General features: G+C 37.7%; 1 protein-coding gene across 3 annotated transcripts; it reads right to left on the bottom strand.

Moving 5' to 3' along the window:
- Window positions 1–2,536: 2,536 nt before the first annotated feature.
- ylpm1 (YLP motif containing 1) lies at window positions 2,537–23,763 on the bottom strand. Of its 3 annotated transcripts, XM_023347850.1 has the most exons (23): window positions 22,825–23,763; window positions 21,362–21,586; window positions 20,822–20,860; window positions 19,783–19,971; window positions 19,131–19,681; window positions 16,150–18,969; window positions 15,523–15,649; window positions 15,237–15,378; window positions 15,045–15,134; window positions 14,774–14,951; window positions 14,654–14,677; window positions 14,361–14,551; window positions 13,966–14,123; window positions 13,822–13,884; window positions 13,406–13,525; window positions 13,112–13,288; window positions 12,800–12,883; window positions 12,612–12,695; window positions 12,443–12,517; window positions 5,822–5,873; window positions 4,016–4,143; window positions 3,724–3,904; window positions 2,537–3,018 (listed from the first exon to the last, which is right to left on the bottom strand). In XM_023347850.1, the coding sequence occupies exons 1-22, from the start codon at window positions 23,383–23,385 to the stop codon at window positions 3,758–3,760; spliced, it is 6,225 nt and encodes a 2,074-aa protein (XP_023203618.1). In that variant the 5' UTR covers window positions 23,386–23,763; the 3' UTR covers window positions 2,537–3,018; window positions 3,724–3,757. The 3 variants fall into 3 exon arrangements, with proteins under 3 accessions (XP_023203618.1, XP_014324676.1, XP_023203619.1); XM_014469190.2 differs by lacking the exon at window positions 20,822–20,860 and having other exon boundaries at window positions 22,825–23,762; XM_023347851.1 differs by lacking the exon at window positions 14,654–14,677 and having other exon boundaries at window positions 22,825–23,761.
- Between the last annotated feature and the right edge of the window lie 209 nt (window positions 23,764–23,972).

The raw sequence follows: 23,972 nt of genomic DNA, 5'->3' as shown, positions 1-23,972 counted from the left end.
AGGAAAAGCTTCATTGACTAAATTACCTATTCAGCATCTTCAGGTAGTCAGCTGACCTCATAATGTTGTGAACCTAAATCTGACCAACTTAGGAGCACAGGGCTGTCCCCAGAGGTTTGTACAGTAGACACTAGGCATGTTGAGTGCATCACTTCATCTGCGTCTCTTCTTACCCCGATATGCCCATCACTCTGGAATAGGGTAAATCTGGGCCCTTCAGACTACATGATCTTCTTCCATTGGTCCAGAGTAATTTTTTTTTGCTCCTTGCAAATTTAAGCCTTTTATCTCCAGTTGGCTTCAATGATTAATGGTTTTCTTATGGCTAGACAGCTGTTGAGTCCCAATCGAATGGATTCCCTTGGCATTGTGCGCATAGAAATGTTTTTACTTGCATTCAACAGTGTTTAACCCATTTTTAGTAGTTTCTCCAATCTCACTAGATGTTTTCTCTGCTTGGTGTCGGTGATTTCCCCTTTCTTAAACAGACCAACATCTTTTCCACAACCACGGGATGCGTCTTTCGACATGGTTGTTTAAGAAATGAGAAGCTACTGATTGCATCGTTAGGAGTTAAATAACATGTTACCATAAGAGATAAGTGACCATGCACTAATTATCCAACAGGAGGCTCAACTGTAATTACTTAGTTTGGCAACTTTTGTTTTGGCCAGGCAGTGTAGAATTCTCTTAAATAATAAAAGTATAAATTTGATTAATAAATTGAATTACTACAAGTAAATACATTTTTCAATATGGAGATTATAAGATAATGTATTAAACCATTCTGTTTGCAGTATTGTTTGGATATCTGTTATTTGGGTGTTAGCATTCATGACCTATTAAGACTATAACAAGACAGAAAAAAAAGGAAAACACCAATCTGTGTAGATCACGGTTCACCACAACATGATCACAAACGTGCAAAAATACAATATGTTAGGGTTCAAACAGTACCTCTGAAATGTTAATGACATTGCTATTTCTTGTGACTCTTTTGCTGTAAAAAAGGTAAACCAGTTCAGTTGAAACAACTACCTTAGGACATAATGAATAGTAGAAGTTCAAGAAGGTGGTATACAATGCTAAAAGTCATCTACAGAAGGACAGAGCCTTAGGCACAATTGTGGAAACTATTGTTCAGCAGTGGCACTAAATGTACAAAGAATTTTCCAGAGGCTGAAGGCAAATGTGTGTTCAAAAGCACATGTCTACATAGTGCATATTTGTCCATCTTTCTGTTGTCAGTAAATATCTAAGTTTAACTGGAATAAAATTCTTGGTGACTACAATTATCACAATAAGCCGGTAATAAAACTTTTCATATAAAAATTTAAGATACGTAAAAAGTTACATTTGCATATAAATTCACAAAAATCATGCAAAAAAATTATGCCTTTTTTTCTTCCCAAAAATAGAATGTTAAAGTCAGAAAACAAAACAGTAATAAAACATAATGCAATAATCTGAGTTACTATTGCTCTTGAGTTTTTTAAAAAGGTCAATTTTAAACACCACCAAAGATAATTCCAAAGACAATTTACCCCCTTATTTGTTGTTCTTCCCTTCTTGACACCTATATTTTGAAGCTTTAATATTGGATTAACATAACCCAACAATATTTTTCCCTCAGTAAATGAAATTTTAATCATCTTTTTCAATTACAATTTCATTTATTATGGGAAAAAATATATTTTCAAACGACCTGGGCCTCTGTGCGACAGTTATTGGCCCCTTGTTCAATCATCAACAATCCATTATAAGAGTCAATTTCCTTTGTCCCAAACACACACCTAATAATTAAGAATAAACAAATTATTTAAATTGCAAGCATTTTAAAGTGGCCAAAAAGGTCTGATAAGGAAATGTAACATGTCCTGATTTAAATAAAAATTCAAGAACACATAGCCAAAGTTATTGGCATCCATTAGTCACGAACAGGCTGCTGATCCTTTTCTGACTATAGGAGTTAAGTCGATCACCAACAAATATAGAAAACATGAAATAGTGGTGAGAATGTTTTTCATACGTTTATGACCTTAAACTCAAGCACACTCTGATAATGCAGCAGAATGATGATCCAAAGAACACCAGTTTAAATATCTTAAATAACAAAACTAATATTTTGGAGTGGTTTACTCAAAGTCAGACTTATAACTGATTCGAAATGGTGGAAGTTCAGGTCAATTCATACTCAAAAACACTATTTACTCAAGTTATTGTCTAATTAAACTTTGGGTGATCTGAAACATTCAAGTGCGACAAAAAAACAAAAATAGAAGTAATACGTAATGGGGAGGGTTACTTTTTCACACCACTGGATGAGAAATAAGAAGTCAATGGTTTATTGAAAGAAATTGGCTCCTTTTTACTTTAATATTTTCATCACTACCTTGTAACATGCACCGCCAATGAACTCTACAGGTGACAGTTACAGGAGATGGGCCTTAAACATCTTTATTAATACACCTACTTCCATGTTGGATCAGTTTATATAAAAATATATACAAGTTCAATTTACAAAAATATTAATTCGTGTAACAGGAAACCTAGACGAACAAGAAATGAGTACAGTTGATAGTAGTCTTAGTCTGGGGATTGTGACTTCATAAATGAACAGAGACAAGACTATCATTGTAGATTAGCAATAAACTGAACAAAAAGTCTTGCCAAACATAAAGCAACACAGTTAATTCTCCAAGCATCATTATGAAACCCCACTGACAAATCTTATTAGTGTATAATGTTGTGAATCTTTTATTTTTCCTCTACAACACATTGACTAAGAAACAGTGTTACAGGTATACAGTACATGAAGTATAAAACAGAGAAAAAGGTAAAATATGTCTGCACACTTAAACAAACTAAGCACAGATTAACTACAACTCATACCAGAGGGAAAAATGTGTTCTTTATAATTATTAGTGAAGTGACAAAAACTACTGATAATTGTTGGGAATATTGTACTGATGAATGTTTCACTGCCAAGGAGTTGGAGCTTCTTCACATTCTGGGCACCTGTGGAAAGCAAATGTTTTTTAATGATAAACTTGTTTACAATAAAAAAGTAAAAGTTAAAAACTTACACAACAACAAGATCTGTCATACCAATAAATTTAAAGATGTTTGATTCAATGCATAACACCTTCACATCTAGCATCTAACATTACAATTGCTCCCCATCAACCAAACAACTATCAGTTGAAAGGAAAGGTAATTTGTAAGTGAACGCTTATACAAAATAGAACAAGGTAAAATATTTCATTCTTGTGTGTTAACAGCCTTCAAATATGTGAGAATTTTTTAAAAGAAGTGACAAACATTGTAAACAAGTGTTTCTACTTAGCCATAATGCACCAAAAGCTTAACGTTTTATTGAAAACTGTGGCTAGTTTGTATTTGAATACACCATTAAAGGCCACAGATATTACACTTTTTCAGTAAAACTAAGCTGATTGTGCCATTTCATCCAAAGCAAGCTTTCAAGACAACTCAACTGTCTTTACATTGAAGATTTGCTGCAACCCACAGCATAAAATACACTAACTATACCATAAGTACAAATAAAGTCCATAAAAAAAACATTCTTATGATAAAAGATAATAGTCTTTACGTTTTTTTTTGTTATTTTTAGGATTTATAAATCATCATCTAACATCCTTTAAATAAAACCTGAAATGCCTAATGTAGTAATTAAAATAAGAAAGAATAAACCATACGTACCTTACTGTAAACCAAAATAAGGAATCAGACTATCCTAGAAATATTTTGTACGATTGAGAGCTCTTTGTGCGAACTGGCCGCTCTCATCTGTTATTTTTTCCCAGTCCGTTTGTCCAACTACAAAACCGATAGCACGCTTTCGATCTGCATCCTTCTGCTCTTCAAGGTCAGCCCATCGGACCTTTACAGAGAAGACAACCAACCAAACCCATTATGAGCATGAAATGGATATTGGTCAATTCAAATTACATTGTCCTAAAAGACAGCTTCATATGACAACAAAAATTTTTACCCTTTTCTTTCCTGGTGCAGACGTGCGTGTGGCATAGTCGTCTGGCAACTGAAGATAGTCCTCTATGCCTGACAAGTGTTCACTGTCACGCTTCCTCTTTCCACCGCTCACCAGGCCGTCCAACTTGTCTTTATTAAGAGGAAAATTATCGCTAAGGTCACTCTTGTCCACCCAGTAAAAAAAAACAAACCTAATTCTACTTCTGAAATTATTTTTAGGTAAAGTGTTCAATACAGAGCTTGGATCTACTAAAGGCATCCTTGCAATTCTGTTTGCTTACTTGCATTAATTAAAACAGAAAAGTAATGGTCAGGGATTTGCAATATAGTCACAACAATAACTGATTGTTGAACCACCTTTTGCAATAATATGTGGCAGAACATACTTTCTGCATCAGTTTCTCATGTAATTGTGGTCTTTTCTGCAGCATTGCTTGCATTCATTGAGGTTTATGTATTTATTTATGCACAACTCTCTTCAGATTCCAACGAAGCAGAACCAAAGTCTAGTCAGAAGAAAGTTCCTTTAACCACATTGATTACTTTCCATTTCAGCCTTGCAATTGTACATCTGATTTTATATTTGGGTTATCTGTCTACATTTATCAGCTGGGTTGAGTCAAATTTGACTCTAGAATACTTTGGCATACAAAGGAGTTCTTGGTGTACTCAAATACTGCACCAGGCCCAACTAATCATCCCTCTATCACCTTGCTTAAGATTTACTGTAGGGATCTAGAATGTGATCTAATTTCGCAATAGTGCACCTAAAGAAATGAGGCTGCACCGGTGGATCAGGTCATCAAGACAAAAAAGGGTCTAAACACATGGAAAGTCTCCCTGTCATTCAACAACAAACATTAGGCCCACATCATAGTCCAAACCAGTAGTTCTTATCCCTGACCTTCAAGCCCCCCGGTCTTGTTTGTTTTAGGTGTCTCATTACTGCCACACACTTGAATTAAATACCTGGGTGATTAACAGGCCTCAGCAGCTCTAGATGACTGCAGAGGAGGTCATGCAATCATTTGAATCAGGTGTGATGGAACATATGTAAGATAGAGAGTCTGGAGGACCAGGATTGGAAACCACTGGGCTAAACCAATCACAAGATGGTGAATGGCAGGATCCCCTTCTGATTGGTCATGTCCACATATTATTGTATGTCTCAATAGAAAGTTCAAGCCTGAGCCATGCAGAAATTGTTACCAATGCTCTGACAATGAGTCATCCACCTTCCAGGTTATCTGAACCATGGGTGGCTAGTGGATGGGTGGATAGTTAAACATCCTTACTTTTGCTGCTGATTTGCTCATAAATTGCACTTTGATGCTACATTTATGTCCCCAACCTGATGATGCAATGAGACTGTAAGCGAACATACAATATGAAGAAACGTGTTTTTAAATCTCTGACACGGTCGCTCAATACATGTTCAGGGACACTGAATCAGATGAAGCTCTTGGGTTTTTTGCAATTTGTCTCAATATTACACAGTCTGACCTGGGGTCAATTTTATATTTTCAATCCTGGCATGAACAGTAATGATCTTAAATACTTGTAAACTAAAATCTGTAGGATGATGGACATGTTCATAATGGCCTAAAACACTTTGATGGCTTGCAGCAATTTCTTAAGGAGACAATACTGTTTTTTTATGCTAAAAACAATAAACCCAATTCTACTGGCCCAGTCCAAGTAACAAAATACACATACAAATTACTTATGAGATGGAAATGGAAATCTCTATACTACAGGGGACAATGCTTTCATGATACAACAGAGATCTCAAATGTTGAATACCTACCAAGTTTGGCCTCTGATGTGTCCATCTCCCATTTGCTTTTTGGAAGATATCCCTAGATTAAAGAAACACTGCAATCGTTAAATGTGATGTAGGGGTGGAAGGAGAGAGTAGGACAGGGGACTGGCTGAAAAGAGAGGAAAGTGGTTCATAAAAGGTTAAAGGACAAACAAGCAAAACCTGCATAACACTGCATTGGAAGATAAAACAATACAATGAATGCTATATACATGCTGCTGGCATGCAGACAAATATATTGTAACTCCTAAGTGACAAATTGATCATCATCAGCTAAATGTTGATGAATTTGAAAAATTAAAGTTCTCTAAAAAGAACAAAAACAGTTTAAGTAAAAGTTTGGTTTAGTCTACTAAGATGGACTATCTTTACAAATAATCCCATCTTTGTGTCTTATGCTCAGGATGCAGTCCTACTGCTGTAAAAAAAAAAGTCCTACAAAGATTTGCACTCAAGCTACATGCTCATCAATAAATATCTAACTGCACAAGTACCCAATCAATCAAGCCACAATGAGCCAAATAATACAATTTTGGCATCTAGCTATAACTGATGTATCAGTGTTTTATGATTTGAACATGTGTTTGTCTAAAGTTTTATATCTAAGGGATTTCATTAAAATATACATATTACAGAATGACAAGTCAGAAGATGAATTATGGCTATGAATATTCAAATGTTTCATAAAATATGTGGCATAAAAAATCAATACATTTGACAAACTGTTGCAACTAAAAGTTGAACTAATTCCTAAACTGTTGCTTATTTTTGCCAAATTATGTTGGAGTATTATACGTTTTTCGTCTCTAGCTGTTTTAAACGTCTGAAAACAAAGGAACTATTCTGAACAGTGAATAAATAAGAGTTTTCCTCTTAGATCAACATGGGCTCAACCAACATATGCCATCTTTAAGCAGGAAGGAAATATGCATAAAAACTAATCTTTCTCATTTATCACATGTAGAAACAAAAACAGTTTTTTTGATAGATCTTTCTTGCTTTTTTAAAACAAATAAAACATATATAAAACAGGATAAGGTCATGTAGCGAGTACCAACCTTTGGAATTTCACCTTTCATTTCCAAAGAGTTGTTGCTCTCTTACACATTTAAAGTAACCAGCTGGATTTTATGGCTTAATCAAGGTTAAGTCTGAGTTCAGCAAAAATAACTTCCTTAAAAAGAAAAAGACTCAAAAATGTAATTTATGACTACGTTGAACCCACTTACAACTACTTTGTATTCTTAAGTTGACCATGTTATTTCATTCTAATTAAAGTAACCTCTTATTAATCATTTTAAGATTCAATATTGAATGACTATTAGGACATAATTTGGACTATTAAAGAAATTATTCAGTTGAGTGGTTATGCATGAAATGTCACAGATAATGCTTAGCGGACATTTTTAGTTCAGTCAAAAAGTCAGCAGGATTCACATCTGTGAAACTGTCCAAAATCAGGAAGGAAGACCTCTTGGTTGTTGGAAAATACTAGGTTTTCTTTAACCCTGTTCCTTTTTATATTCTCTTTCCTCCAAGTTGCCCAAAAGTCCACTTCTGATGCTTTGGTTGATGTGTTCCAGGCGAAAAGGCAAGGTCCAGTGGAGGACAGGTCCTCCGAACCAAATAAGTAGAAATGTTTTAGGAGTGTTCTAGTGTTAAATATTTGCACATGCAAATAAATATATGCCCAAGTTATTTATTTTTTAATTAAGGTCTGTGAAACACTTTTTAAAATATTTTCCACCAATTTATTAAGTAACTTTTCAGGTGTGCCATTTGTGCATTAATAATTATTAAGATCGTAAAGTGACAAACCTCCAGAGATTTAAACCCAGAGCAGAGGAGACCACCAGCACTATCTCATTTTGAAGTGAACCAATGCTGTCTCCTGTGTCTATAAGTCAAAGAGATTGTCATAAAGTAACTTCATATATGTAGAGACCAAACTGGCTCTGTGTGCAACTTATGTCTGATTTCCACTGAGCGGTACTTCCCGGGTCGGTGTGGTACGCCATTTCATCTTGTCCATTGTAAATCCAACCAATACAACCGACTCGTAGTGCACCATTTCTCATCACCCTTTGGTTGTAGAGCCATACAACAATGGTACTGTACGGTTAGGGTGGAGCCATTGGCGAAACACCACAAAGTCTATTGAATGGAGAACAGAAAAACATCACTACTAGCAGAAGACATACTAGAGTTACATTTGTCGTTAACACGTTAGGCGTTTGTGTTTAACTCCACCTCCCCAGTAGGAGTCTAACTGGCAGTGGAAATGCTTTCCTAAATACGCCGACGCATAAAATAGTGTACTGAATCACACCGACCCGAGCCGTACTGATTAGTGGAAACAAGGCATAAGGTGGCTCAGCAGTCACTTCCTCCTTGACTTCAGCAGGTTTTCAAATGAATGTTTGCAGACTCTGATACACTGAGCCCACTTATTCTCTAATGGTTTTTAATCACTCAAACTTTTCTTACCCCATGTCCCATTCTTAAAATCCATTTTAAATCAAGAATTGTTTATAAAGCTAAATATTAATCAGAATAATCTCTCTTGACATTTGAGAGTTAAACACATGTTTGTCTTTAGATTAATTATTATTTAGTAGTGTGTAGATGAGAAATAGAACAATCGTCAAGTAACAGTGGTAAGTAAATTCTTACAAAAATTCAGATTTCCTCCTTGCAATCTTAGCAAATTTGGGGAATTTCCACACTTAAGGAGTTTTGTATGTGTAAAACCAACACTAGTTTGTTTCAACCCCTGAAATGTACTTTTTATGCAAATGTGATGTGATATGATACTGCAGCAAGATCGAGCCAAACGTCTTATTGTAGCCAGGTACGCATTGCTTAGAAAGCTGATTCAGAATAAACAAAGTGATAAATGCTGTATGTCTGTTTCAAAAACCTCATCCAGACAGCTTCTCAAAATAATTTGGTAAACCTTTTGTAAATTTGCGTAAAATAGAACCAAAATAATAATAATAATAATAATATGAGGATTACATGGTATTGACTAATTTGAAACGCAACCCCTTCATCCCGTATAATATTTGGTACTCCCATTCCAAGAAACTGAATCTTCTAGAGAAGTTTATAGTGGCCAGTTTTGGTTTGCTTTCAGTTTTTTGTGTGAAAAGAAGCCAAACCACCAGGAAGAGTTACAATTTTAACATTGATTCAGATCACAGAAATCAAATTATGGGTGTAAAACACCCTAAGATGAAGAATTTACATTTTCATGTAGAGATTCCTTCATTACATATGTATCCACAAGACTAAGAAACTTCTTATTCTTTGAGTACATAAACTAAAATGTGTAAACTAATAACGATTAGATTAATTTAAAAAAGGTATGAGACGATAGTTGCTACAGTCAACCCCATTGGAAACAAAAAGTGTTCAAAGGTAAAGGGACGTATGAATTACATAATTGCATTGAGGGATTTATACCACCTGTGGAGGAAAAGGTAAGTAAAAGTGTAAAAAAAGAAAAAGAAAAGAAAAAAAAGTATATGTCTCTGGTTCTTTTGGTTAAAAGTCATATTAACTAAAGACTAAAATAAGCTGCACAGAATGCACAAGAATAGGTTAAGAGGCCAAAAGACTTACTGGCAAATAAAATGAAAAGGCTCCATCTTAACAGATATAGTTCCCCAAATTTCACCGCAAAAATAGTGCCATTAACTATTTGTAAGAAATTTGCCAACACAAACTGAGGCTACAATGGCAAACAATTCAGTCTGCAGAGATGATCATCAGAGCTGACATTCTCTCCAACCAGAACTTCTTCAGATCTATTGTCAGGAAAAGGACAATTAAAATTTCTGCAGATCCCACATATCCTGGACACAACTGTTTAGACTTTACCTTCAAGTTGCCGCTATGGAGCACTTTTCGCAAAAACAAACTGGAACAGAAACTTTTTCACCTTAGGTCATCTCTCTGATGACCACGATGAACACATTACAGAATAATCTGTCAGCTACTCTGCTGTGCAACAAATTAAGCATGTTTACACTATCGCAATCTGCCTTTCTTTATTCTTAAAAAAGAAATGGCTATATTGGCTACATAATCCTGTATTTTATCTAATCAAAATTGTATATATTCATACTTTATGTCTACGCAGTGAGCGCTTAAAAACCACATTTTTTGTCTGTGCACACAATCTTAATCAATAAAGCAGATTCTGTCATTGGTTCAAAACACAGAAAGACATGACCACTGGGAACTAAATGCTTATGTGCATCACAATTCTGGTCAAGTGCCTCTGACACCACGCAAAGCGTCACATTTCCAAGTTCATCAGTGAACACACAATGTATTGTGTTTTAATTTCACAGTTCTAGCCCATCACAGTTCTATTTTTTTAATTTACTACGACCATTTTTAAGATTTGAGAGCAAAAGGAACCCCGACAAAAATCAGTGGGTGTTTCCTTATAACACAGAGCCTTAAACATTCTTAGAAAGCTTCACGTACTGAACTTTAATCTCCTTAATGAATAATATTATATATAAAAAAGAAAATATGACCATGTAATATTTTATATTCTTCAATCAGTGGTAGAAAGGCAGGAATGAGTTGTGTGGAAGCATAGTGCCTGAACAACCAATGATCTGTAAGGGTTGAAAATAGGAGTGCAACAAGCTATAGAGGCTGAGCAATACAACATTGTATTCTGCCAAGTTAATCTACCCCTCAGAAGAGCACACCAAAATGTTTCTATTGTCCAAAAGCTACAGATCTAGCATAATGTTCAGAAGTTCTTATATATCTTTGTTTCCAACAACTGTACTGTGTTCTAAAAAAGATCACAATAAGGGGCTTTTAGGGACAAAGAAAAGTCATAAAAGTCATTGAATGTTACATGTAAAGATTTAGGGAAAAAAAGAGTCAAACATTTCAACCAGTGCACATTAAATTCTTAAATGTGGCACAACTGAAGGCAAAACAGGTATTAATATTTCAATGTTTTAATAAACAATTCTTAAAATGTATAGTTAGTATTGTATAAAACTAAGAAAAGGGAAAATATATTACACATTTTCTTACAAGATATAGGGACTCCAAGAAATATTTAAAGAATTTTTTGTTGATGTGTGGAAAACAGACTCAGATTAGTCAATCAGTATTTGTATAACACAGGGACCTACGTGTCCCTTAAGGTTAAGGACAGTTTTAAATGAGTTTTAATCATAACTGTGTTCAAAATCCACAGGAAGTCTTTCTGTTTCCCAAAAATTATCAGGAAAGCCAATTTCTGACTTTGTTTATTTAACCCCAAAGAAATCTGACCATGCAGGTCTGTATTTGCAGTGAAATAGCTAAAATGTGAGAGTATTTTTGCACTGAAGAAGACATCTCTATGTAGAAAAATAAGAAATATAACTAAAAAAGACAAGCCTTTTTCCTTCAAGCCTAATTTGCAGTTTGTTTTGAGTACTGGTTGTGAAATTTCTGTATTCAGGCTGCCCAGGTGAAGTTATAACATTATGCTAGGAATTTAAAAATTCCCAATATTACAGAGCTCTTTGAACCTTCCAGAATAGTTCTAAATAACTTTGGCTAAAAATTATTAAAAAATAAACTTTACAAAATTGTATATTTTCAAATCCAGGTTAAAGCAGTTTCTAAGATGTTTTAATTGAATAATTGCTATGAATTTCCACAACGGAATGACAAGTATTAGGAAAATTGTTTTAGATTTTTTTATCCACCCTATTTTTTGCAAAGTTCATTTTTTTCTTTATTTTAAAACCTAATAGAAATAAAATAGTGGTTCTTCAGAAATGAAATTTCCTTTACTATAAACTTGTGAAAATATCTAAACACCTACTAAATATCTACAATGTCATATTTTACAACTAATGTCATAGTTGCAGCTCTTTATTTAGATGGACTGAGGCCAAAATTATTCTTGCATATAAAGATTGCTCACCCCGATCTATATTATTTAAAATTAAATGTGTTTTAAGCGTCTCAGTCAACAAAACCTTCAAAATCTAAAGTTACTTCACTTAGAGATCTCTGCAGAGAAACGAAGCAATTAAACAATGAAGCATTTAAGCTGCAACAGTGCAAAGCTGGTCACCCCATTTCATAAATGGTTTAAATGATCGCGATGTTTTATACACATACAAAAACAGTATTTATGAGTAGATTGTACCATATCTTATATTGTAGAGATAATACTAAGACATTTTAGTAGTGTGTTTTTCAAATCTTGTGTTATACCATAAATTTTCATTGGTTTGGTTTTATGTTTTACTGTGACGTACTGGAATGTTACATTAAGGAGAAAATCTATTTGATGCAAATTGTGTTTAAATATCATTATAGAGTTAGAAACATTAAAATAATAATAAAAAGACTACAAAACTAAAACTACAGTGCTTTCTTAGTCTTAGGGATTTCATCTGTTTTTGTTTGGTCATAAAAAAAAGTTTACTCAGTGAATGATTTTTTTTCTTTTTGATTTAGGACTAACACTACAGATCAATCTGGAAAACAATTAATCCTGCATATGTTTTGTTCAATAGAAGCAGACATGAAAATATGTGGCTAAGAGGTGGAGCTTTTTTGTCCTACCAGATCGCTCTCTTCTTCCTCCTCCCTCTTGGTTTCTTGGGGAACGTCTTCAGGGTTGAAGTCCTCCATTTCAACCTAAAAATTCAAGCAAATCAAAGTTTAGCTCAGACAGTCACTGACAAAAAGGGTTTCAACTTCCAGCAGTAAAAATCTACTAAAAATAAATTACCTCCTCAATGGCGGCATCTTGAAGCAAGGATCGCACATCTAGGCGCACCATATGACGAGGAGATGACTCCCAGTTGTTGGACATCTGCATATAAAAAAATCCATTAAAAATAATTGTTTCAGTCAAAGATACGAGAAAGTTACCTTAATTGTCTTAGTATTTGAGATCAAAAAAGCGATCCTTTTAACCTTTGTTATATCCTTAAGCTTGCGCCCATGGACATTCCTCTTTGCACATGTTTGAGTGTCAGCCGTGATTTCAGCTACATACACCTAGAAATGGAAGAGAGGATTTTCTTTTTCAGCAGGAACCAAACTGAACACCTTTTGGTTAAATTTTTTTATCTAATTTATTAGGTTTATTTGATAGGTAGAGACACACAATAACATAAACAAACTGAATAAAACAGCAGTCCCATGTTTGTATCGTCTTGCTTATAGAGTAAGCTAATTTGTAGCATGTGTCTCTATTTAGAAAATGTACTAATTTAAACAACTCACCTCGAAGCCTTTTGTTTTGGCTGCGCTCCAGAATTGCTCAAAATGTTTCACTCGGTCATTAATGGTGTCCAGAATAATAAAAGGGAAGAAACCGTCATCAAGAGTTTTCTTAAATGTTTTCAGCATGCTGCTCCTGTAGGTATCCTCCATCTCAGGTTCATATTCATATTCAAGAACCTGAAAGACAGTTGTTGAGCATCTCATCATTTACACTAAACTAAAACAATTCTGATTAAACTCATCACAGTCCATCAGATTAGACAGTTTGATTGATCTCATGTGCACCAGACTGACCTTATTTTTGACTCTCTTCCCGGTGTCTGGGTCTTTCTCAACTTTCTCCACCTCTGTCATGAAGTAATCATCCAGAACAAGAACTCTTGGAGGTGCGCCACCACATTCAACTTCCTTGTCCTAAATAAATTTAGAATAATTTTCTAAATTTGTTTGTAACCAAAATAAAACCATTTATGTAATCTTTTGTTTCCTCTAAATACAAGTCAATGTTAAAGGCTTATCTCAATTAATGAAAATATTGATGATCAAAAATAACAGAAATAAACACTTGAAATACTGTATGTGTATTTAACCTTTAAAACATGCAACTTTCACTTTAGAACTGATTTACTGAAAAAAACAGATATTTCTAATTTACTGAGATAAACATTTTTAATACATTTAGGAGAAAAAAAAAAAACAGAATTACATACCCGTATAAGCTTTGCAACGTGGCTTTTTCCACTTCCTGGGAGGCCCCTCATTATAATAACAATCTGTTAAGATACAGTTTTCTTAAGTCCTTGCTCATCTATGTTAATGTTACGTAAATGAATATTGCAGGAATTAATTAATACCCTCTCAGGTCGAGATAATCTGCCAGGTGCTTTGAGGATGTCATCAATATTTTTTATTTCAGGCTTCTTCTCGACTCGTGGAGGTGGAGGTGTTGGTGGAGGAGGCAGTGGAGCAGCAGGGTGTGGTCCTCGGTCCTCTGGATAACCTCTTCTTTCCACTGAATGGCAATATATCCATTTCAACAAATTCAAAAATTTCATTAATACCTGAAAATTTACTTGGCTGTATTAGGCCCAAGTATTTGTAGCATTTTAAAGAAATCCTTTAACCTTCAGTTACATTTATTACGCCCCAAAAATTGTTCAAACTAAAATTGTAAATAAATACATGTTTTAATAATGCATGAAAACTCTGAATAAGGAATGCTAATTAACATATAGTGTGTCCAACGTACAGTAAGGCGAGCTGTAACGCTCGGGCCCAATGCGGTCAGGTCCGATGCGGTCTGGCCCGATGCGGTCAGGTCCGGAGCGCTCATACAGAGGTCTGTCAAAGACAGGCCTTCCATAAAAGTCGTCTGGGTCACGACTGCCACTTCGCTCCTTATCTCTATCCCTGTATGCCGCTCGAGGAGGTAGTGGAGACCTGCACATAAAATTACCATTTTTAATTTCTTTATTATAACCTTCTTATTTCAAACCATCAGAGTCAAGACAAATCAAGACGTCTGACACAATTTGATAGTACCTTTCTTCAACCAAGGTATGTGTGCTTGAATAAAAAACAGAAAAATAATGCCACTTAAGTAGAGAAGCTAGAATAAAAAATAAAAAAATAAGGTTGAATATTCAACAACAAAGGCCATACCTTTCATCTCTTTCCCGTGAGTGATAACGCTCCCTCTCATATCTGTCTCTATCATATTCAGGAGGCATATCTCGGTACATCTCCCTCTCTCTGCTGTACTCCCGGCGATCCAAATAGGGGTCTGGTCGCCGGTCATAATACGGATCTCGGCTGTAGGAATCTCTGAGACCAAGTGGTTCTAGGAATTTAGTTTAAAGAAAACGGAAATTAAAAAATTAAAAATCAACACTTAACAAAAATGAAAAAAAAATTATTGCAGCATGAACCCTACCTTTATCATAGAGGCGATCTGATGGGACTGGGTCAGGTCTTAATACTATTCTCTCACCATATGCAATCCGCTCTACAGTTGCCCCGAGCTCTGAAAAAGGACAATCAGCACATTTCATTACACCAGGATCGCCGATTTAACACCTAATATGTCTCTAAATGTTAACCATGGTATTTGTTTTTCTGGACATACCATGCCCATGTCCATAATCGACAGTTTTAGGAATTACTGTCGGTTTGGCTGAAGCAGACAGTGATGACTGGTAATCTACAGCAGGTTTGCTTTCCCAAGACGCTGATTCAGGAGCAGCTGACTGAACAGCAGCACTCATACCCTGGTGAGAAAAGATACCATTATTTTCAAAGCTCTTACATCATATGGTACAGTAGAAAAACTAAAGGGAATCAAGTTTCTTTCCTTTATTGAATTTCTCATACAACCAGAAGTGTTTTCGAATAATAAGGTAGCTCTCAGTTACCTTTAAAACATTCCTAACATCTGCTGGGATTTCCAAGCCAAGGAGACCTGCAGGTAGCTCTGGCAGAAGGTCACTGGATGCAGGTTGTAGTTTTTCAGTACTAGGGGTCTTTCCCTCTTGCAACTCCCTTTAAAAAAAACAAGCTAAGTTAATAGTTGCCACCTCCGCATGAGGGATTGCAGTGCGTTTCTGTAATGCTGTCATCCTCAGGTCAATTCATGACCAAAATTGCAACATTTGTTATATTATCAGTCTGCTTTCACTCTGCTCTGTGTCAAATGAACCAAACTCTTTGAAAAACCTCACTCCCCCTGTCCTGTGATGATGCTTCACCAATAACCACTGAGGGAAACAACACAAAAATGTCTGAAGCGCTACAGTCCACTTCCTGCTTTTTGGAGAAGTCTCTGGGCCACTTGGCATTCAAATATGTATTTGGTTCACTTCAACCAAACTGAGAGCTAGGATTTTAGCCAGACCAGAGTTAGCTATTATGGTCGACATCAGAGATCACAGTTCCTAAAGCAAATTACATTTTTTAGGTTGGATTTTCATTCTGGGCCAGTCAGCCACTCATCATTACAACATGCTCCCACAAACAAAATTAAATAGAAGACAATAAATTACCTTATTTGCTTAAGTTCTTGAGCAGCTTTCAGAATAATCTCATGCTGCCTTTGAGAAAGGGCAAGCACATTTGCCCCACTTGTTCCTTGGGTTGCTGCTTCAACTGAGCTTCCAGGCAAGTCTGTTGCAGATCCACCAGGTGGTGGCTCTTCTTTACGCTCCTCATACTGAGGTCTAAGGTCACCATAATCGGGATATGTCCTCACTGGTAATGGAGAACGCCTAGAAGGTCTATCCCAGTCAGAAGTCCGTAGGTGTGGCGGTTCATCCAGTCTGTATGGGGGCTCATCTCTATAGTCAAGAATTCGTAGCTCTCCCCTTGCCCTATCGTTTTCATCATAAGAATACGAGCGACGTCTCTCTGTTTCTGGATCCCAGCGTTCCTCTCTGAGGTGCGGTGGGGGTGGCATGCGGGGAGGATACTCTCTTTCAGGAAGAGGACGATCTCTGTCCCACTCCCCCTCACGGAACTTGGCTTCTTGGCGATAGTCCTCAGGTGGAAACTCTGGAGCTGGAGGCTGGCGATACTCATCCTCACCTCGATCATAATCCAAAGCTTGGTCCTCCTTATATACCTCTTCATATCCTTCACGATGTGGACCTGGGCGCCACATTCCCCTCGCAATTCCTCGACCCATAGGTCGTCTTCTCATTCCTCCTCTGTCAATTATTTCATGTGGAGTCATTGGAGGCCCTCGTGGAGGATACCATTCAGAATCTTCTTCCGTTCCTTCATACAAAGGCTCCTCTAAGTGATCCATAATTTCATGGGGAGGAGGCGGAATGCGTCGCCTGCCTCTTCCTACATCAGGATGCCCTGGATGGCCATATGGGTCGTGCTCGAGGTACATTGGGTGCATTGATTGATCCACGTTGGCGTCATCCAACTCCATTTCATGACCTACAGCCTCATGACCCATTTCACCGTGAATAGGGTGAAGTGGACCTCCTCGGCCTCGAGGCATGAAACCAGGGTGCCCACGTGGAGGACGACCCCGACCAGGTGGAAATGGGGGCCTCATGCCTCTCATTTGAGGCCGCCATTCTTCCCAGTAGGGTTCTCCTTCCTCAGAACACTCTGCTGACTCAGCCTCTGCCCAGTGCATATCATCTAGGTCCCCTCTAGCAACTGCTGGACCCCCTATTCCCATGTGTGCCCCTCCTCTACCTACTGGTGGGCCTCCTCTACTAAAGGGTGGTCCACCTCTCACCATTGGTGGGCCTCCTCTACCCATTGGTGGACCTCCTCTACCCATAGGCGGACCTCCTCTACCCATAGGCGGACCTCCTCTTCCCATGGGCGGACCTCCTCTCCCTATGGGTGGACCTCCTCTCCCCATGGGTGGACCTCCTCTACCCATGGGCGGACCCCCTCTGCCCATTGGTGGTACTCCTCTGCCCATGGGAGGAAATCCTCTGCCCATGGGTGGTACACCTCTCCCCATGGGAGGAAATCCTCTGCCCATGGGTGGTCTTCCTCGTCCCATTGGGGGCCCTCCTCTCATTGGGGGTCTACCTCGCCCCATATATGGTCCCACTGGCTCCTCATAATACTCTTCCTCTTCAAAGTAATGTTCTTCTGGAATCCATGTGTCTTCAGGACGCATCTCTGATTCATCCTCGCCAAACCCCTGATATGAAGGATCTTGCCAGTAGTCTTGTTGCTCTTCAGGTATTCCTGTATCTCCCTCCGATGGTACATAGTCATAAGGCATTTCGCCCACCCCCTCCTCAGTTTGTGCAGTATTATGTTCTCTGTACTGGCCAGGGCCCAATTGTCCACGCCCAAGTCCACGCAGTGGAGGCTGGCCACGTCCCCTGCCAGGAGGTAGATTTGGAGGTTCTGGTTTTGGTGCTAACTGGTCTGAACTTTGTAGTTCTGGTTGGATTTCAGCAGTCACTTTAATTGATTTTTTGTTGTCTGTCATTGGTCCATCGTCCTTTTGGGAATTTTGTGGAGGTGGTGGAGGATTTGATACCGAAGCAGAGTCTTTCGCCGATGTAGTAGGTTTGTCTTTATTCCTATCATCAGTGACACTTTTGTTTTTTGCTTCCTCAGACTCTTTCTTACTTCTTAATGTCTGGGGAATAGGGTCATCTTGAATAAAAAAGCCATCTGCTCCAAGCAAATTATCATCTGTCAAGTCATCAGCTGTTGACTTATTTGGTATAGTTTCATCTTTGTTAGACAGTGGTTGAGCAGGTGTTTTTGGCAAGGTTGTTGAATCTGAACTGGCAGGATTTTGAATGTCAGTCTCCAATTTAGGTTCAGGACCTTGTTGCTGTTTTAACTGAGGGGCTGAAGGAGATTCAAAACGTGGTGGAGGGCAAAGGGGTCTTAAGGAATCCAATCTAGATTGCTGTCCAAAATTAGGCTGGTCATGTCTGGGTGGATTATCAAAGCGGTGCCGTGGCTGGTCAAACCTCGGAGGACCATCAAAGCGCTGCCGTGGTTGGTCAAACCTTTGGGGACCATCAAAGCGTTGCCGTGGTTGGTCAAACCTTTGGGGACCATCAAAGCGTTGCCGTGGTTGGTCAAACCCTTGAGGACCATCAAAGCGCGGGCGTTGCTGGTCGAACCTTGGGGGGCCATCAAAACGGTGCCGTGGTTGTTCGAACCTTGATGGGCCGTCAAAGCGCTGAAGTGGTTGATCAAACCTTGTCGGACCATCAAAATGCTGCCGTGGTTGATCAAATGTTGGGCCTTCAAATCGTTGACGTGGTGGGTTGAACCTTGGAGGACCATCAAAACGCTGCTGTGATTGGTCGAACATAGGGGGCCCATCAAAACCTTGTGGTGGTTGGTCAAATCTGCTGGGCCTGGCGTCATTAAGAAAATAAAATTAAATTAATGTTGCTTAACAACAAATATTCATATTTATAAACGACTAATAAAAATAGAAAAAAATATTTGCAAATTGTTGTTAAATGTCAGTCCCACGTCAATATATAAATACCAGTAAAAAACAAATACAACTGACCGTGGTTCTCTTATGCTGTTGAAACTTGATGTTTGCATAGTCAAAGGACCAGGGGGTATGACTCCAACCCCTCCAGGAAGACTTCCTTGTACATGGGGTCCGTCAGATGATTCTGAATGTGCCACAAAGGCAGGAGGTTGTTGGCCTAGAGCTGTAGCACCTGTAGCACTTGCAGCTGTGGCACCTGTAGCAGTGGCAATAGCACCAACCACAGTGGGTTGGACACCAGGGTTCACTACTTGCTGCTGCAATGGCGTATCTTGTCCAGGGTACTGGCCAAGCTGTCCCATCATAGCACCATACTGGCCTGAGGCAAATGGCACCATAGCAGTAATAGTGGTCACCCTCTCTTGAAGATGAGCATTGGTAGCATTCATCTGCTCTTGCCACTGCTTCCATTGGAGCTCATAGTCCTGCAACTGGTCTTTATGAGGATAAGATTGAAACTGTTCATGCCACAAAGCAAAAGAACTATTCCAGTTTTGGAATAAAGGTATGAACTGCTGGTGTTGCATTTCATAGTGCCTCAGCTGCAGTTCCGCAGACATCGTCTGCAATAGAAACAAAAATAATGTTATTGATTTTAAGCACTATTTACTAATAAAGAAACAGCAGAAAACGTAAGCTGATGTTATGTTGGGCTTTTACCAACCTGCAGGTTTGGAGGCTGCTGAACTAGTCGTTGATACTGTTCAAGAATCTGCTGAAGTTTTTCATGTTGCTGCATGAGAGCTTGGTATTGCAAGCTAACTCTCTGCTGTTGCACCTGCTGCCATTGTGCTGCTGCAGCCTGCAATTGCTGAAGACGAGCAGCTTCCTCTGAGTCTTTTGGAGCATCAGGCTTCAAATAAAATCAAGCAAAGATTAGGGGTGATCATAAATTTCATATATAATTATGCAATATATGCATACGCATATTGTTTTTTATCTAACACATGTTTGATATATTTGTAGAATCACAGAGTTCAATTTGAAATGACAATAAATATTTCAAAGTTAAGTCAAGGCACTAACAAAATCATCCACTAAAAGCAGCTAACAAAACAAATCTTAAACATTGCTAAAGCTTGTTAAGAACTAGACTGGAAAATACATCGCTTATGGGTGGAGACCAGCAATATCACAAACATAAGTTGGAAGACAAATAAAAAGATTTTGACTGTGTTAAAAAGTAGGGTTGGGTATGTTTTCAGTGCAGTTGGTTGCATAACCTCAATATGCTCAGTGTCTTGAATTTGACAGTGTGTTTAGGTATTTGACATTAGTGGCAACAAGGTCACCATTGAAGATACTTGGACATGTCATATTTTGGAGCGAGGCAACAGTGCACACTTGAAAAGCTTAGAATATCCTATATAAAGATATTCTAATGCCTAATCATTCCCAACACAAAAATGCTTCCCATCTTTCAAACAGGTCAAAGAAGCATTGGTAAATTTCCACCTCAACAGATGGGTTCAACTTAGAAAAATTGTGTAAAAAACATGTCTCTGGTAATGTCAGTTTAGGTGAAAATTTTGCAACCCAACCCTACTCAGAATATGGCAAGCATCATGAGAACTGAGGCAAAAATATGCATGGGCATAAAAATGATGGGGAGAATGGGCATAAAAATGATGGGGAGAATGGGCATAAAAATGATGGGGAGAATGGGCATAAAAATGATGGGGAGAATGGACAGTAAGACTTACTGTGTCTGTAAAATTAGATGAGTTTCCTACATTTGCACTCTGTAAAATTATGCAAACAACATTTAAATTTAGACTGTGAGGCACTTACATTCTCCTGAAAAACATATCTTAATATGTTCTTAAAGGCAAATGTGGAAAAACTATTTAAAAATTACTCATCAAAACCATATTAGCTGTTTAATAATAAATGCATGAATAAAGGTCCTGTGAATTGGTGCAGAGGTAAAATAAATTAAACAATCTACAATTATTTTATTCAAGTGAAAATCATTTTATGAATCTTTCTTTATTCTTTGAGAACAGATAAATGTTAAGCTCACAGAGCCTAAATAGTACATTGGAGAATTGTATTGCATTTACATGACATTATACTACATCACACTAAAAGAGAAACAAGAAAAACTGTAGAACAAATTAGCAGTATTAACCGCTTCACCAAAAGGGCCTTACACAACTTATTTAATAAGAACTTAACAAAAAATCATTTTGTAAAACCGATAGATCATTTATGAATATCAATGTAAGTGTAGGAAAACTTACCTTTACTTCTACAGGAGGTGGGGGTGGCACAGGTGGTTCTTCTCTTGGTGGCGGTGGCGGGGGTGTGCCTTTTGGTGGTTCTGAGGGAAGGGGAGGAGGCATTGCCTGACTGGGTGGTTGCGGAGTTAGAAAGGCATTGCCTGCTGTCTGATTTTGCTGGGCTTTCTCCTGCCTCAGTTTCTGTAAATTCTGAAGATGTTGTTTGTACCACACATTCTGTTGATCCTGATAGAAACAACAGCATCACAAAATAAAGTAGGTGAGGATTATGCTTTTTCTTCATTCTTATAGATATGTTATTGCTTACAGAGTTTAGATATCTTACTTATTATATGTTTCACATTTTTTGGCAGTTGCTTTTGGACATTTTCAACACAATAAATAATGAAATCAATTATGGGTAGACCCTTGAATTTAACTTGAACAAAAATTATTTTACTTACAAGATACTTCATTGTTAAGCTTATCCACCAGGGAGCATGTGTACAATAACATTAACAGTAGCTACAGGTCAACCATATTTACTTTGCTATGATTGAAACACATGCCCAATTTTCAAAAACAACCAATAAAAGTGAGAAATAAAATGAGGACAACCAATAGACACATTTTTAGCAATTTGTTTAACAAAATTATTTTAAACAAAATTGTAATTTTATTCATTACTTTAGGTTTCAAACATGTAAGCAGATGGAACAGACTGCACCAAAGTTGTAGTTTCTATTTTTTTTCACTTTAACTGGTAATAAACAAACAAAAGATAAGAAGAAGCATTCATTAAACAAACCACTACCAGAACAGGCTTCTGCTTTAGCAATGTAATAAACCATTATGCTATGTCAATTAAGAATATTAAGACCATTGCAATTTAAATTGGTTACGAATTTTAGAAAACTTTATTCAACTCTTACTTGCAATTAAAGTCCTCTTTTTATATACATGGGCTAATTAACTTTCATTAAAGTTAAGTGTCGGTTCTTTGGACCAACACTGAAATATTTACCAAGCTGATTTTTGTGCAATTGCACATGCATTCAATAAAACATTTTTGTTAAAAATATTGAGAAAACAAGCAATTTTAACTTCAGAGGAACAACTATAAACTTGAGGGAATGGTTAAAAAACACCCCACTTGAGCAAAGTTACTAGTTTCTTTGCATATCTCTTTCAGTTCCTCAGATAACATCCCCAGTGTTGGTTGCAGCATTACCCATTACAACTTTTTTTGTTGTCTGAAGCCAACTGGAACCACATGTTTTGAAGCAACTGTAGACTGAAATCTTGTGATCTGATATCCAAGCTTCATTAGCCTCTATAAGGTCTGTTTTGGATCAAAAATGTAAAAAAATAATAAAATAAAATTAAGCTTATTTTCAGGATTTTAACTTATTTGTCCAATTTGAAAATAATGCAGTCAGTCTTGTTTCAGACCAAAAAACAATATCACCAATTTAAGTCATTACCTGTAAAGGTACGGATGTGTTATCATTCGTGCTGCACGGGTTTGTGTTGCTGGCCACTGGAACACCGATGTTTTCCTGCGACTTGGGTGGCTGGGATTCTGGATGTGGAGGAATCGGCTTGGACTCCGCTGGTTGCTGCTGCGGTGGAGGTTGCGGCTGCTGGCCCTGATTGGGTGGTAGCGGTCCCCTGGGTGTCTGAACCGGAGTCTTTTCCTGCACAAGGTACAACTGACCACTTTCAGCGCCCTCTACCTGGCCGGGTCCTTCTGAATGCCACGGCGGGGCCGCGTTAAACCCACCCGAGTGTCCACCTCCAAACCCAGTGCCGCTGTTGCCGTGGTGTAACACGGATTGTAGCTGTTTCTGGTGCAACATCTGGAGCTGCTGCATCTGCTGTCGGTGCTGCTCCTGAAGGCTGGAGAACAACGAGCCGCTAGAGGAGGCCTCGTAGCCGCCGAAACCACCAGGAGCCGGACCTGTTCCGATCGGAGGCTTTCGAGGGCCAGGTCCTCCGAAGCTCTGAGGCGGAGGAGCCCCGTAATTCCCCCAGGAAGGAAACATTTTATAAAACAAAGCCACAGAAGGCCAATGTGATTACATGCACAGAAGGCCCAGGAGTGACTAACAAAGCTAGCAGCTAGCGTCGACCTCCGCTCTTCAGAGGAAAATAGCTACATTGTCAATTGATTTTATGACCAACGATACAGTTAATTAGATTACAAAAACAAAATGAATTGTTATCGCTTGTAAGACTAGTTAAACAATTTAGAAATTTCACACAAAAAATATTTGATAGGATTAGACGCTTTGTGTCGTTGAATGGCCGACTACTACAGGAGCACGCAGCTGAAACCGGAAATACGTCACTCATTACATGATCGTTTCCTATAGTAGGTCTTAATTTTTTTTTAAAAACATACATTTTTAAAATTAACATTCCTTACTTTCGTATAAAAGCTCTTGCTCGTGTAAATTTAATTTTATCTTACTTATACCGTCAAGTAAAATAATGAAAAGTTTTGCATGATTTACTTATTTTTTTTAAGGTGGAACATGGCAGTTTCGTGAAGCATGCATGCATCTCATGAGGTGCGAAAATGAACATCACAAAAAACAAGTATCATGAATTATTATAAAGTATCAATAAA

Source organism: Xiphophorus maculatus, chromosome 15 (assembly GCF_002775205.1).
Source record: "Xiphophorus maculatus strain JP 163 A chromosome 15, X_maculatus-5.0-male, whole genome shotgun sequence".
In the NCBI taxonomy this organism is placed as follows: domain Eukaryota; kingdom Metazoa; phylum Chordata; class Actinopteri; order Cyprinodontiformes; family Poeciliidae; genus Xiphophorus; species Xiphophorus maculatus.
Note: the sequence above shows the minus strand (reverse complement) of the source record. Positions and strands in the feature narration are given on the sequence as shown.